Here is a 13,189-nt window from a genome sequence, read left to right on the forward strand (position 1 = left end):
TAGCTGGGACCTTTTTCCTGGCGTTGTAATCTCATTCCTCAATATTTTATTTCTTTGCACACATTTGAAACACAGCATGATGTCCTCCAGGTATGGGGGTGAAAAACTGCAGGCAGTGAGCATGAAGAGAGCACCTACTTGCCCTTGTTTCTCAGGTACTGAGGCTTGTCCCACACGAACAGCAGTCAACCCAACCCTCTCTGCAGGGAGTCTTCTCCCATGAACCACACACTACTTGATATCATTTAACTCCTCTGGCAACTGTTCACCTATTTCCTCCAACTTTCCACAGCTGCAATTCTGTTTCAGGAGACAAACACAGCATGGGACACAAGTTGTCAAAGTCACTGTATTCATTCCTCCAAGAGCAGTAGACTCTTCAAGGACAGGTGCAGGTGCTCTCTCCACAGGAGAAGCAGTCACTGCAGGAGGATTCACTCCCTCAGAAATTTCCAGAGCTATTTTCCCTTTGTATATCATTGCTTTTCTCTGTGACTGCTTCAGGATTCTGGCCTCCTTTGCTGTGTCAGGAATGTCCTTCTGACTCAGATGTCTTATTTGTAGGTTCTCCTTTAAACTTCTCATTTGTGGTCTTTGGTGCTCAGTTTTAATTCATGGTACTAGGCACACAAAATGTGTACTCCCAGTGGAGCAGGTTGACCAGAGACATTTTCAAGGGCAATGGAAGAATGGGCATCTTCTTTCAAACTTTTCCTCTGTCATTGTCTTGTGCTGTCTTTGGTATTCAGTTAGCTTTGTTCTCTTTCATGCTTCTTCATTTGGTCGCTTTGCTGAGCTTCTTCTTGTATCCTTCATTCCTCTTCAGGCACACAGGTTTCCACTGTAACGTAAGATTTTCTTTCTTAGCTTCTTTTTGAATATCCACATCTTGCCTTTTAAATGCTTCATACTTAGAAAAGAAATTGAGGTTGATATAAACTTCTCAGTTTTAATATTTTAATAAAGAGTGGTAAGAGTTCTTTATTCTGGATACAAATCCTTTGGTAGATAAATGTTTTGCAAAAATTTCTATCAGCCTAAGGCGTGTCTTAACTGTCTTTTGAAGAGAAGTTTTAAATATTGATGGTCTAATTAATCTTTTTTATAGTTGTATTTTTAAGTTCTATATAAGAAATATTTGTGTACTCCAAAGTAACTCCTATACTTTCAGAAATTTCATAGGTTTTATTTTGACATTTAGGTCAAATAATGTACACTAATTTTGTATACAGTATAAGATAATTGTCAAGTTTTTTTCTCACTTTTTTTCTTTTACATATGGTCATACAGTTCTAGCATTATTTTTATTTTTTTCTAGCATTATTTTTTAAAATGGATTGCATAAGCATCTTTGTGACAGTGCACTGACCATTCACATGTGAATCCACTTCGAGACTCTATTCTGTGTGTGTACATAGTTATAACTATATCTATAATCACATCATATTGATTGCTGTGGCTACATAATAAATTCTGAAATCAGCTTGTAAATCCCTCCAAATCTCTGCCTATTTTTGAGATTGTTTTGGCTATTCTCTCATTTTTATTTTGTGGCTCTTGTTCCTTGTATTTGGTCAAGTTTCCGTTTCTTTATGTCTTTTCCTTCCTATGCCTTGTACTTACTGAGATTTGGGCATTTGAAAAACCAGTCACCTATGCTATAGACTGCCAGGACACCCTGCTTCTTCTCAAGAGCACATAATCTCCATTTCCCCCTAGTGTCTGTCTGCGGTGCTGCAGTCTCCCCAACCTAGCGCCCGAAGTATACCTCTGTTCCCATCTGCACACTCTGAATCATGCAGAATAGAAAGAAACCAGACTCTTGGGCCTCCTAGGAGAGTCAGAATATTGGATGCACAGTCAACTTTCCGTTCCCCAGGAAGGAACGGAAAGTTGATAGTTTTTGTTTTGTTTTATTTTTTAGATAACACGTGTTTATGCTAGGGAGGAAGAGAGGGTAGAACCCGCAAATGCAAAGATTTTTCCTACCTGCTTCCAAGCATCTTTTCTAGGCTTTGCATTTGCCTCTGGTGCTGTGCCTCTTAATTGGTTCCTAGATTTCTCACAAAAACAATTTGACACCTATATTGTTGTCTTCCTGGGGGGACAAAGGCCTGAATGTTCCTACTCTGCCAATTTGCAGAGGCACTTCTCTTGGTTTTATTGTTTTAACTTTCAAAAATAGTTTAAACCTACAGAAAAGTTACGGAGTATAATAGTGAACTTTCACCTAGAGATACCAGTAAAATATTGTTAATATCTTTTGCCACCTTTGCTTTATCTCTCTCTCTAAGTGATCATTTCTAAACCATCTGAGGTTCAATTGCAAAACTAATTTGTTTTACTCTAAATATTTTATTGTATCCTTTAAGAACAGGGTAATATTTGTCAAGTGATGACAAGACCAACACTCAATACTGACATAAAAGTAATGATGAATACTTTATTATAGAAAAAGGTTTTTTTATTGTTGTTGTTGTTGTTTAACAAGATTTTGGAGAATGGCAGAATTTCAGAGGCATACATGATTTAATGTCATCATTAGGGGAATGGTTGTTACAGGGCAGAGAGAGGGGCACTCCAGAGCCTCCAAACCTGACTGCTCTAAATAGGTTTTGCCATCCACTGCATCAAGACAAAACATATACACCTTTAGTGGAAAGGAACTTTAATACAATTAGAGTGTAATGCAGAAAAGACAAAGAATATAGTTTCCAAATCAAGCAACCAAAGTTATCCATCCCTTCGTGGGTAAAATCTAGCCTAACAGGGTTGGCCCAAAGCAAGGCCCCAAAGCCTCTCACAAGTCTAAAGCACCTTCTGATGGGGACCCATAGGAAAGCGTCAGAAATAGTCAGACAGGGCCTTCCTGATGGTGCAGGGGTTAAAATCTCAGTGCTATCAAACTATCGCCAGCCACTGTGGCATGAGTTCAATCCCCGGGCAGGGAGATAACTCACATGGCACAGCAGACCTCTCCTGTCTAGTCCTCTGCTCCCCCCCGAGCAATGTATTTCAGTAGATCTGCCTGTTCTGCTTTCCACTCTGTCTCTGATGAATTTGCTCACCCCCTGCACCTCTGGCCTACACCCCAGTTCTTGTATGCATGAATAAAAATAAATCTTTAAAATAAATATCTCTCCAAACACTTAATAGTCTACAATTTTTTCAATGACAAAAATGAACTAATTCATATATTAGTACTAACATGTGAATAGTAAAAAATTATATAATTTATTAATGTAGCAAACACATTAAATATCTATAATTACCAGAGTTTGTGCTTAGCACTGGGAAATAAAATTGTCATTTACTAAACTTTGATGTTGATATTTTTCTCCTCATTTTATTGATGAAATCATGGTGAAGGTAAGTATTTTTCTAAAAGATCTCTAGTTGCACATGCAGGAGGAGTATTTGAATCCTCATCTGTTTGACTCCACAGCTGGGTTCATTGCATTAACTCTAGTAATTTGGATTCTAGATGGACACTTTATTTTACTGAATGAATTACTATAGGAGTCCTTCAAATAGTAAGCTTTCCTCATTCTCTTTATATTGAATTTTTCTTACAAGGTTCAAGAATAAATCTACCAGGGAAAACATACCACCCCAGTGCTTTATGCACCACTGTGCATTTATGAACATCAAATGTAGATGAATGAATGTAGCTTAAATATATTAGGTTTGGAGTTACATGTGACTACATCAAAGTTCTTTATTTTAATAATTAAGCTTCATATTGCTTACATGTAAATTCAGGGAAAGTACTTCTTCATTTTAGAATAATTGTGTGGAATAAATAAGATAATGAATGTAAAGCATCTATAAATAAAAAGTAGTTAAAACATAAAAAGGACTGTTAATATCCTGAAATGATAAGTTTAGGCCATAAATTGAGGTTCCAGGTACATATTAGGTAGAGAGATCTAAGAATTATTAGGCAGGATGAATTAGTAGACCCACTGGACACAAATAGGAGAATTGTCCATATTTATATTATAGGTTTGATATTTGCTGAGTAATATGTGGTTAAAGAAAAGAATGGGGAAATTAGAAAGGAACATTTGACTAGGAGTACAAGGATTTTCATCCTGAAGGAGATGTTCTGAAGAGAAAGAGAGAGTTTGGAAAAAAGCCAAAATTATTAATTAGTTGAGTTAATCAGTGAAAGGATGGATGAATTAACATATGAGCAAATTATTCAAAATGTGTTTTGTATTTTAGTGCCAAGTACTATGAGTTTATCACCTAGTGGCAGCAGATCCATGGGAGTACTTTCAGAATTGCTTGTAAGTTTTAGGTAGCAAGTTGGTGGGAAGGGTGTATAGAGAGAAGTCTGGGTGTGAAGGGGATTTGTTTGCTTTTGTATTCTCTTAACACTTTAGATAAGATTAAGAAAATACCAAAGAATGAGGAAGGACACTGACAGAGATTGTGGTTAGAGCTATTCTCCTCAGGCTAACCCTTAATTCTGCCACTGCAGACATATAGACCAAACAATTATAAATTAATGAGATACTCATTTTATCACTGTTCAAAGAGTTATGTCAGCATTTAAATTCCAAGGTGGGAGAATAGATGAGGAAAAGATTTTATTTTATTTTTTTTAAGATTTATTTATTTATGCATACAAGAACTGGGGTACAGGCCAGAGATGCAGGGGGTATGAGGATTTACCAGAGACAGAGTGGGGTACAGAACAGGCAGACTGACTGAAATACACTGCTGAGGGGAGCAGCGGGCTAGACAGCAGGCGAGACAGGAGAGGCCTGCCTCGCCATCTGGGTTGCTCCCTGGCCAGCTGGGGATCAAACTTATGCTGCAGAGGCTGTGAATTGCTCTCGTAGTGCAATGCTTAAACCCTTGCACCACCAGGGAGGCCCGAGGAAAAGATTTTATATGGTAAAAGTTTAGTTGACTCTAACCATCATAAACGTAATAGTTTATCATATTTGACAAGGAAATTAATTTTCTAAACACAAAAAACAACAGGACTTCAAATCATAGAAAAATTAGGATTTGACAGATCCAGTTCAAAAGCTGAATAAAATGGGAGTAACGCTGGAGATGAAGGGTAAGTAGTAAACTAATCATGATAGGCTTGTATGTTTTGAAATTCATCTGAGATTGATGGAAAACACTGAGCATTTCAGGCATGGGGGTGACAACGAAAAAATTATATAACACTTTAGGAATATCATAAGAATGTATTTAGTAGATGTACAAGCAGCACTGATGCCGTTTTTGGAGTTTATGGGTTGTGGGGTCCTGGGGTTCACTCTGGGAAAGGTGTCACCAGAGCGCCTGTTTCGGCTACACGTGGCGAGTTTCCCAGGCGAGTTTCTCCATGAGATAGAGACGGTAGTTATATTTAAAGAGCATGTTTACCAGGAGAGGGGCAGAAAAGCAAAGCACACTTGCATAGATACAAGCAGGCAGGAAGAGCTGCCCCAAAAGGGACAGGTTTGCTGAGAGAGGCCTGCATGGTTGCAGGCACGCGGCCTTGAGGACAGCGGCTTCTGCTGAGGGAGGTCAGTGAAAAGAAGTCCCAACATGGTACAGGTCACGGGCAGGCAGGAGGCTGCTGCCCTGCGGAGGGAGAGAGTGGGTGAAAGGAAGCACCTGCATGGTCACATGTGGGCAGAAAGACTGCCCCGTCATGGGGGCAGAGTTAAGTTTTTATAATCCTCAGGGAGGGGCTCATCTTTGTGGGTGGATGGTTTGTGCTCCTGACACTCCCTATAGCAGTCTGATAGTTTTTGGGTGGTATGCCTCTCATCTGGGCATTGATGCCTAAAGGTCTTGGTTCTATAACTGGGTTAATGGCTTTCTCTATGTAGTGTCAGGAAGGGCAGAGAGATGGTTCTATGATTCATGCAGACCAGGTAAAGGAGAGTCCTGGAGCTCTCAGAGGCTTTCTCAGGCTTTTACTGAGCATTTACATGTAGTGCAGCAACCAGGTACACAGCAGACAGGGATGCCAGGGGGCCAGAATGCCGATAGGCCTCCAAGCCCCTGGCAAGTCTTCACTCTGGGCTTCTTTCTCCCTTTCTCTCTCTCCTGCCTCTTCTGCTTCTCTGGGTGACTATCTCAATACTGAGCTATGGCCCAGAGAAGTAAACAGCATAACTTACAACAATGTAATGAACGCAGGTGCCTCATCATGCAGGGCAATCCTAATGGCAGGAGGGCAGAAAAGCCTGAAAATCATTTACCCTACAATCCACCACCTCAGGGTTTTCTGCTATGCAGTCTACACATATACCTTATATACCATTTTCCCTTAACAAACAAACACTGCAGTCATGGCCCACAAAAGAAAATACAACTGAATAATACAACAAAACACAAGTAAGTCCAGGCAGGGCACCAACCTAGTGGCAAAAGACAATTATTGGCACCAACAGATGACCCACCACTTCTGCTGCCGAAGGCACTGCTCATGTGAGGTGGGGAACCACTCAGGCATTCGCCATCACACACCAGGAGCTGTCAGGCTTCCTGGCCTTCTCTGGCTGTGGTCTTGGCTACAAGCCTCACACAGCATCCACCCCCAGGATGCATTCACTCTTGGATTGACGATTCTGTACTTTGGGGTTAATCGCCCAGTCCTCAGGGTTTCTGTCCGGGTCACTCCAACACTCAGCTTTCATAGCCACCAATGCAACACGCAGACCCCTGCACTCAGGCCAACCCATTGCACAAGCACATGGGTCGGTGATCCGTGGATACAAGCTCCACATGCGGCCTCTCTTGGGTCCCCTCTTTGGTTGTGGGCTTCACTATAAGCTACGTTCCCCACCTGTCCCCCAAGGACGGTTCCTCAGCTCCTCACCCTTACTCAACAGTGAGCTGGGCATCACCCACAGGTGATTTTAAGAGATTTACTGGCCTTCCTTAGCATACTTAGGCTGCTTAACAGCCACTTGGGGCTTCCCAATTTCAGCACCAGCTTTTGCCTTTCTAAGTTGGCTTTTCCTCTGACTAGCTGCTGGGCAGTACACAGGCTGCTTTTGGCCACTGAGGCCCACTAGCCACCCCCAGATTCCCATCTCCTGGGCTGTACAAACCATACCATCCTTCCCTCAGGGGCCCCAAAACATAACATTACCCTGCCAAAGTTCCCCCGCCTTCTGGCGGGATTGTCAGTCTAAATCCATCCTTTGTTCCTTGTGTTAGCACTGGCTGAGCTCCAAATCGTGGTTCTTTCTTCCCTGATGATTCTGCTGCCTCAGGGGTCATGTGGGCTGGTCCTCTCCGGCCATCTCCTCCTCCTCCACTTGAGATCTCATCCTGTAGCTTCTGGACCTTGTCCACCTCCTGTAGTCTTCAGAGGGCTCCATACTCATCTGCTTCGAATCCATCTTGCCAACTTATGCCAATTGTAGGGGCAGGATGGCCCAGTGCAGGTTTCCTCTACCCCTACCTCCTTGTGTGAGTTAGGTCCTTGACCTTGTACCTCCTTTCCTCCATCAGCATGACCACCCCAACCTCTTCTATATAAGTGAGAAATTAGGAAAAATAAACAAAACAAACTACATATATTCAAGGAATTTACATTCTAGAGGGAGAGGCAGAAAATGAAAATATAGATATGTGATATGAGATAGCGAGGAATGATAGATGAAGCAAATAGGATAAACTCAATGTTCTTTTCCACTAATCTCATAAACACCATAAAAATAATAGGGCTTCATGATCCTCTCTCACTTTCCAGTGTAACAGCTCCACTATACTGAAATCTAAATGTTTCAAATTTGTTCATGTATTTCACTCATTATCTAATAACTTCTTTATCTTCCTCCAATATCTGTGTTATCTTGTCAAAGCCCAGAAAAGGAGGAGCAAATTCTCCCTTGAAACTTAAAAGAATTTGTTATTAAGCTGCATTGAAAACAGTTCTCTTGCCAATACTGTTGTAGAGCAACCCCGATACAAAACGGGGTGCCTGACTGTGGGTCCTCACCCGCGCGCTTAAAGGGACTTATCAATGCTCTACTGCAGGCACACGTGAAAGGTTAATAAAAGGTTTATTTACAAGGGAAGGGGAAATGAGGAAATGTACAGCTCTGGGAGAAAAGTGGGAGACAAAGTTTTAAATGAGTCCTACCCAATCCGCCGATCAGGAATCCCAAAATGGCGCTCTCAGAGTTCACCGCCAGCCAGGAGCGGTGAAGCCAGGAGGCGAGCGATTGAGAGCCAGAGAGAGAGCCCAAGGCCCACATGTTTGGTTTTTTATATCCAACCTGGCTGCCCAACTCCACCCTCAGGTCCCAGCCACCCTCCCTTGGTGGTGATGGGATTTGTCTTTCCCAGAGTCTTGATGGCTTTAGTCTGGAGTGGGGGTGGGGTCCACAAAGCCTGTATGGGATTATCTCAGGACATCATTTCCCCCTAACAATACTTCTACAGCTTCTCTAGATTTACAACTCTTCACATTTTTTTAAAAAATATTTATCTATGCATAAAAGAACTGGGGTACAGGCCAGAGGTGCGGGGTGGGGGGGTGGTGAGAGGATTCACCAGAGACAGAGTGGGGAACAGAACAGGAGGAATGACTGAAATACACTGCTGAGGGGAACAGAGGGCAAGCCAGGAGAGGTCTGCACCATGTGGGTTGCTCCCTGGAGGGCCAGGGATTGAACTAGTGCTGCAGAGGCTCTGGACAGCTTCATAGTGCGGTGCTTAACCCTTTGAGCCACCAGAGAGGCCCTCTTCACACTTTTTAAAATCCTTTAATTTCTGTAGTTTGGCACACAAAATCTTGTATATCTCCTTTCCTCTCTCCATTCATTTTTTTTTTTTTTTCATTTAAGAACCATGTTATGTACTGAGTGCTTCATTTGGTGGACACTTAGCTAGGTGCGGATGACACAGGAAAGAGCAAAAAGCCGCTCTGAGCTCTGAAGCTGACAGTTGTCTCATATATGGTAAGCAGAGGCTCAAGAGAAAGCCTAGATGGAAAAAGGGTGCCAGTCCAAAGTGGAAGGACCAGTTGCTGCTGGGTCCCTAGATGCCTATTTTAAAGTTGATAAAATTCTGTGTGCGCTGTAGAGTGCTCAAATGCCTGTGAAAAGGGGAGAAGCCTATTAATAGTAAGTACTGATTTTCATTAAGGCTTTACTGTAGCTTCTTCAAGTGTGAAGTTCTAGCAGGGTCCCACCCTTCCCTACATGGAGGCTAATAGAAGAATGCAGATCCTAAATCTACTGAATCACAATGTCTAAGGGTGGGGTCCAGAAATCTGCAGTTTAATCATGAAATCCCCAGGCCATTGTCATGTACAACCAAAGCTTGAGAACCTTTGGCCTCTTCAACTTTTCTCACTTCACTTTCACCCGAATTAGGTACCATTATTATGCCTATTTTACAGCTGAGGAACTGAGGTGTAGAAAGGTTGATTAGCTAGGACCACAGAGAACTGAAGTTGAACTCTAGACCAATCTAGCTGCAGTAGATCTTAGGTTTAGCCGTATTATGCTAGCTATCTCCTGGTGCTAAATGATTTGCTGCTTATACTTCATCACGCACAGGACTTGGAGTTTGGAAACTGAGTCTGAATTTAGCTTGGTGAACTTTGGTGATTCACTCCCCTTTTGTACTTCAAGTCCCTGGTGAGTTTAATTGAGCCCAAAACACCCGCACCAGCGAGGTGACCGGAGCGGGGCCGCGGGGCCCGGGGGCAGCGGACTGGAGTGGCGATCGATGACTTCGGCGCGCCGCTGCCTGTTGGATTGGCTCAAGCCTCTCCCGCCAGGCCTGCTCCTCTCCCGCGCGCTCCTGCGCCCCGCCCCCGCCGCCATCTTGGTCCAGGAGGGCGCGGGCCGCGCGCGTGAGTAAACAGCCGGATCCGGGAAGTCGCTTCTGGCCGTGTACGGTGTTGCGGGGCAGAGGTGGAGAGGACGCGGTCGGGGTCTTCGCAGGTAGGGTGACTATCGGGGTCACAGGGCTAGGTCGCGGGGAACGCTGAGTCTGGCGCAACCTCCGCCCCCTCGCGGCGAGATGCCCGGCTCCCCGGGCTTCTCCCGCCCCCTCCCCCGCCGGTCTCCTCCCCCTGTTGAAAGCTGCCCGGGAAAGTGGTGGCGGGAGCGGGCCTGGGCTGGAGCGCGGTGTGGGCCCGGAGGCGTGTTGCAGGGCCCCCGAGGAGGTCGAGATCTTGGGTTTGTGCGCCTCGGGCAGGTGTGTGGCCGCTGTGGAGCTGGGAAGACGGGGGCTGGCGCGGGCGCGCGGGTCTGGGGCCCAGACTCCTGCTGGGCCGCCGCAGGGCTGTTTCCTTCGGTCACTGGATTTTCTTCTTTTCCGGCCTCAGGGTGGCCGACATGACGGCCCCGGGTCAGAGCCCCCTCGCACCGTTGTTGGAGACTTTAGAAGACCCTTCCGCTTCCCACGGGGAGCAGACCGACGCTTACCTGACTTTAACCAGGTGAGGCCGAGTAGGGGTGCGGAGTTCCGGTGCGTCTTGGGATGAGAATAGTTGTGTATTCTAGAAGTCTGGCAGCCGTGAAGCCCTTGGTCGCAGGCGAATTGCGGGGGTTTGGGGGGGCGGTACTCGTGGTAAGTGACGTCTGGGGTGCTGCTACTGCAGCACGCTAGGTGTGTTTAGAATGAGGAAGCCTGCACGTGTGTCTTACAGGCCAAGGATTTTGAAAAACGTGGAAGTGAACATCCTGCAGGGGTGGTTTTCAATGTAAGCCTCCCATGTATTGGGACAATGTGGCAGCTCACAATTGTTTTTAAAGAGCAATATCCTGGATTTATTTTAATTGCAAATATTTCACATTTTTTCCTCCTGCAACTTCGATTTGTCTGAGTTATCTCGTATTTGGAAATTGCTATGAAAGAGTTAACAACTGGTATAAAAAGATAAAGACTTAGTAATTTTGTAAATAAGGATGGGGTTCTCTGTTACTTTCTCACATAGAAACTGATATGTGTATATGGTGGATGCAAGTTACTTTGAGGGGTTTTGTCTTTATAGCAGATGTATATTGCATTCTACACTGTATATCTTAAGTATCTTAATCATTTGCCAGAGTTGTAACAAACTGTAAGAAGATTATGCAACTCTTTTAGGAAGTGATTATAGTTCTTTTTTGTGTTGGCTGTTTGCATAACTTGTGTTCTTTCTGTTTTTAAGTCGTATGACTGGAGAAGATGGAAAAGAAGTTATTACAGAAATTGAGAAAAAACTTCCTCGACTTTACAAAGTTATATCGGTATCTCTATTGCTTATTAGGGATTTTTGTGTGTGGGGGGGGAGTATTATCATTTAAATGATAAAAACTTTGGATTAAAATAATACAACAGCAGTAATAGCAACTGGATTATCATAATGTGTTTTTTTATTTTTGGGTTATGGAGTATTTACACTGTATCACATATTCCCATGCTTTTGTCTCACTGCTTCATGCCTTGGTGAGATTACTCTTTGATCCTCACTTCGGGGATGAATTTGGTTTAACTTGGCCTAAAGGTGCCAATGGTCACTTGAATTCTTATCTTGAAAACAATCATCAGAGATTTTTTTTAATATTTTCTCTCTCTGTTGGATTGTGCTTCTAAGTAAATGATTGTATGATTTTGTCTTTAGTCCACTCTAGGTGCCAGCTATTATCTTGACTTACATTCAGTTTTTCCCACTCTTGCCTGGTTAAAAAGCTTTTATTAAGAACCTGTGTTTTTAAGAACCTGTGTTTTTGTCCTCACTTGAGTACATAGAGGCATTTGTGTCTTTTTAACACCGAATTTAATTTTCCTGTATTTAGATGAAGAGGCTGAATTAAATCTCCAAGGTCCCTTTAAGTTCTATTTTTATGATCTTTTGTGCTTTTAAACAGCTGTTAACCGGGAGCTGAATATTGAATAGTAGCTCTACAAGTCTTAATGTTTAAGACTTTGTCTCTTTGTGATTGTCTGAACTGATTGCCAAAGATCCTTGGATACTTAACTAAGGGAAAAGGGATTTAAATCACCAGCCTCCCTGGTAGCCTAGGGGTTTAGCCTCAGGGCTATCACCCCTATGGCCTGAGTTGGCCTGAGTTCAATCTCTGGCCAGGAAACTAACCCACATATGCTACAGCACACCTCTCCTGTCTCACCTGCTGCTCCCTTTAGCCATGTATTTCAGTAAATCCACCTGTTCTGCTTTCCACTCTGTCTGGTGAATACTCTCAACCCCCCCTCCCCCATACACAAACACCTCTGGCCTGCACCCCAGATCTTGTATGTAAAATAAATAAATCTTTAAAAAAGACAGTTTGTATAAAAAATAACGATAAATCACTTAGAAAATAGGAATGGTATCAGGAAAGATAAGTGGTTACAATAAATGTAGGGTTGGGGGATGTAACAAGATTGCCTTTGACAGTTTGGGGTTTCTTTGCTTTAAGATGTGTGGAGATATTCTTGATCTTTTAAGAAAAATGTTCTTTTATTTACTTGAACTTTATTTGCCAATCTGTATTCCCTTTTTATCTACTCTCAAAGTTTTGTTGATTGACTGGATTAAAAAATAGCTTTTTAATCAGCTTTAGCTCTCTGAAATTGATTTATGATCACATTTTTTTTGTAATGTGTTTTTTGTTTTTCTAGACTCACATTTCTAGTCAAGACTCAGAACTCAGTAGTGCTGCTCTACAGGCTTTGGGGTTTTGCTTATATAACCCCAAAATAACCTCAGCATTATCAGGTAGTTAAATTTTATTATAACGGTGTTCCGTAAAGTTTATATGAATAATTATAAGTATAAACCATTAAGAGTATTGTTCTCTTTAGTTTCATAACTTGTACTGTAAGATTTGCTTTTAAGAAATAAAGTTTAGATTATCTTTGTTGGAAGATTTCTTTTTTCCAAGATGTAATTCTACATTAGATAGCATAAAGTTTGGCTAAAGAAAAATAAGCCTGTTTGAAAATGTTGTGAAAACTCAACCTTTGCCTTTATAAAACACATCTGCCTTGGAAGTTATTTGTTTAGATGGTCATTTAATTTATACAGGCCAATGCGCTGAGGAAAATGCTGAACTGAAAGGTTCTTTAACATAATAAAAACGGAATGATTTAAATTAAAGTGTAATGAAAGCACAGGACCTGATGTTTTCAAATACCCTTAATTGTTGCCTTATAATTGTAAAGAAACCTAGGAAGTGATCTTTAAAGGATGTATATGAGGACTAGGGAATAAGGA

At 42.5% G+C, this 13,189-nt stretch overlaps 1 protein-coding gene across 4 annotated transcripts in view; it reads left to right on the forward strand.

Annotated features, from left to right (window-relative positions):
- The first annotated feature begins 9,805 nt into the window (after nt 1–9,805).
- RIF1 (replication timing regulatory factor 1) overlaps nt 9,806–13,189 on the forward strand; it is a 53,491-nt gene continuing 50,107 nt past the window's right edge. For 3 of the 4 annotated variants that reach the window (XM_037523321.2, XM_037523324.2, XM_054699722.1), the window contains exons 1-4: nt 9,806–9,926; nt 10,313–10,426; nt 11,141–11,219; nt 12,595–12,691. In XM_037523321.2, coding sequence (XP_037379218.1) covers nt 10,323–10,426; nt 11,141–11,219; nt 12,595–12,691 — 280 coding nt within the window. In that variant the 5' untranslated portion in view covers nt 9,806–9,926; nt 10,313–10,322. Of the gene's footprint in view, nt 9,927–10,113; nt 10,183–10,312; nt 10,427–11,140; nt 11,220–12,594; nt 12,692–13,189 lie in introns of those variants that run through there. The other variant, XM_037523323.2, reaches the window with a different exon arrangement.

Source organism: Talpa occidentalis, unplaced genomic scaffold (assembly GCF_014898055.3).
Source record: "Talpa occidentalis isolate TD23 unplaced genomic scaffold, MPIMG_talOcc4v2.1 talOcc4.3, whole genome shotgun sequence".
NCBI lineage: Eukaryota > Metazoa > Chordata > Mammalia > Eulipotyphla > Talpidae > Talpa > Talpa occidentalis.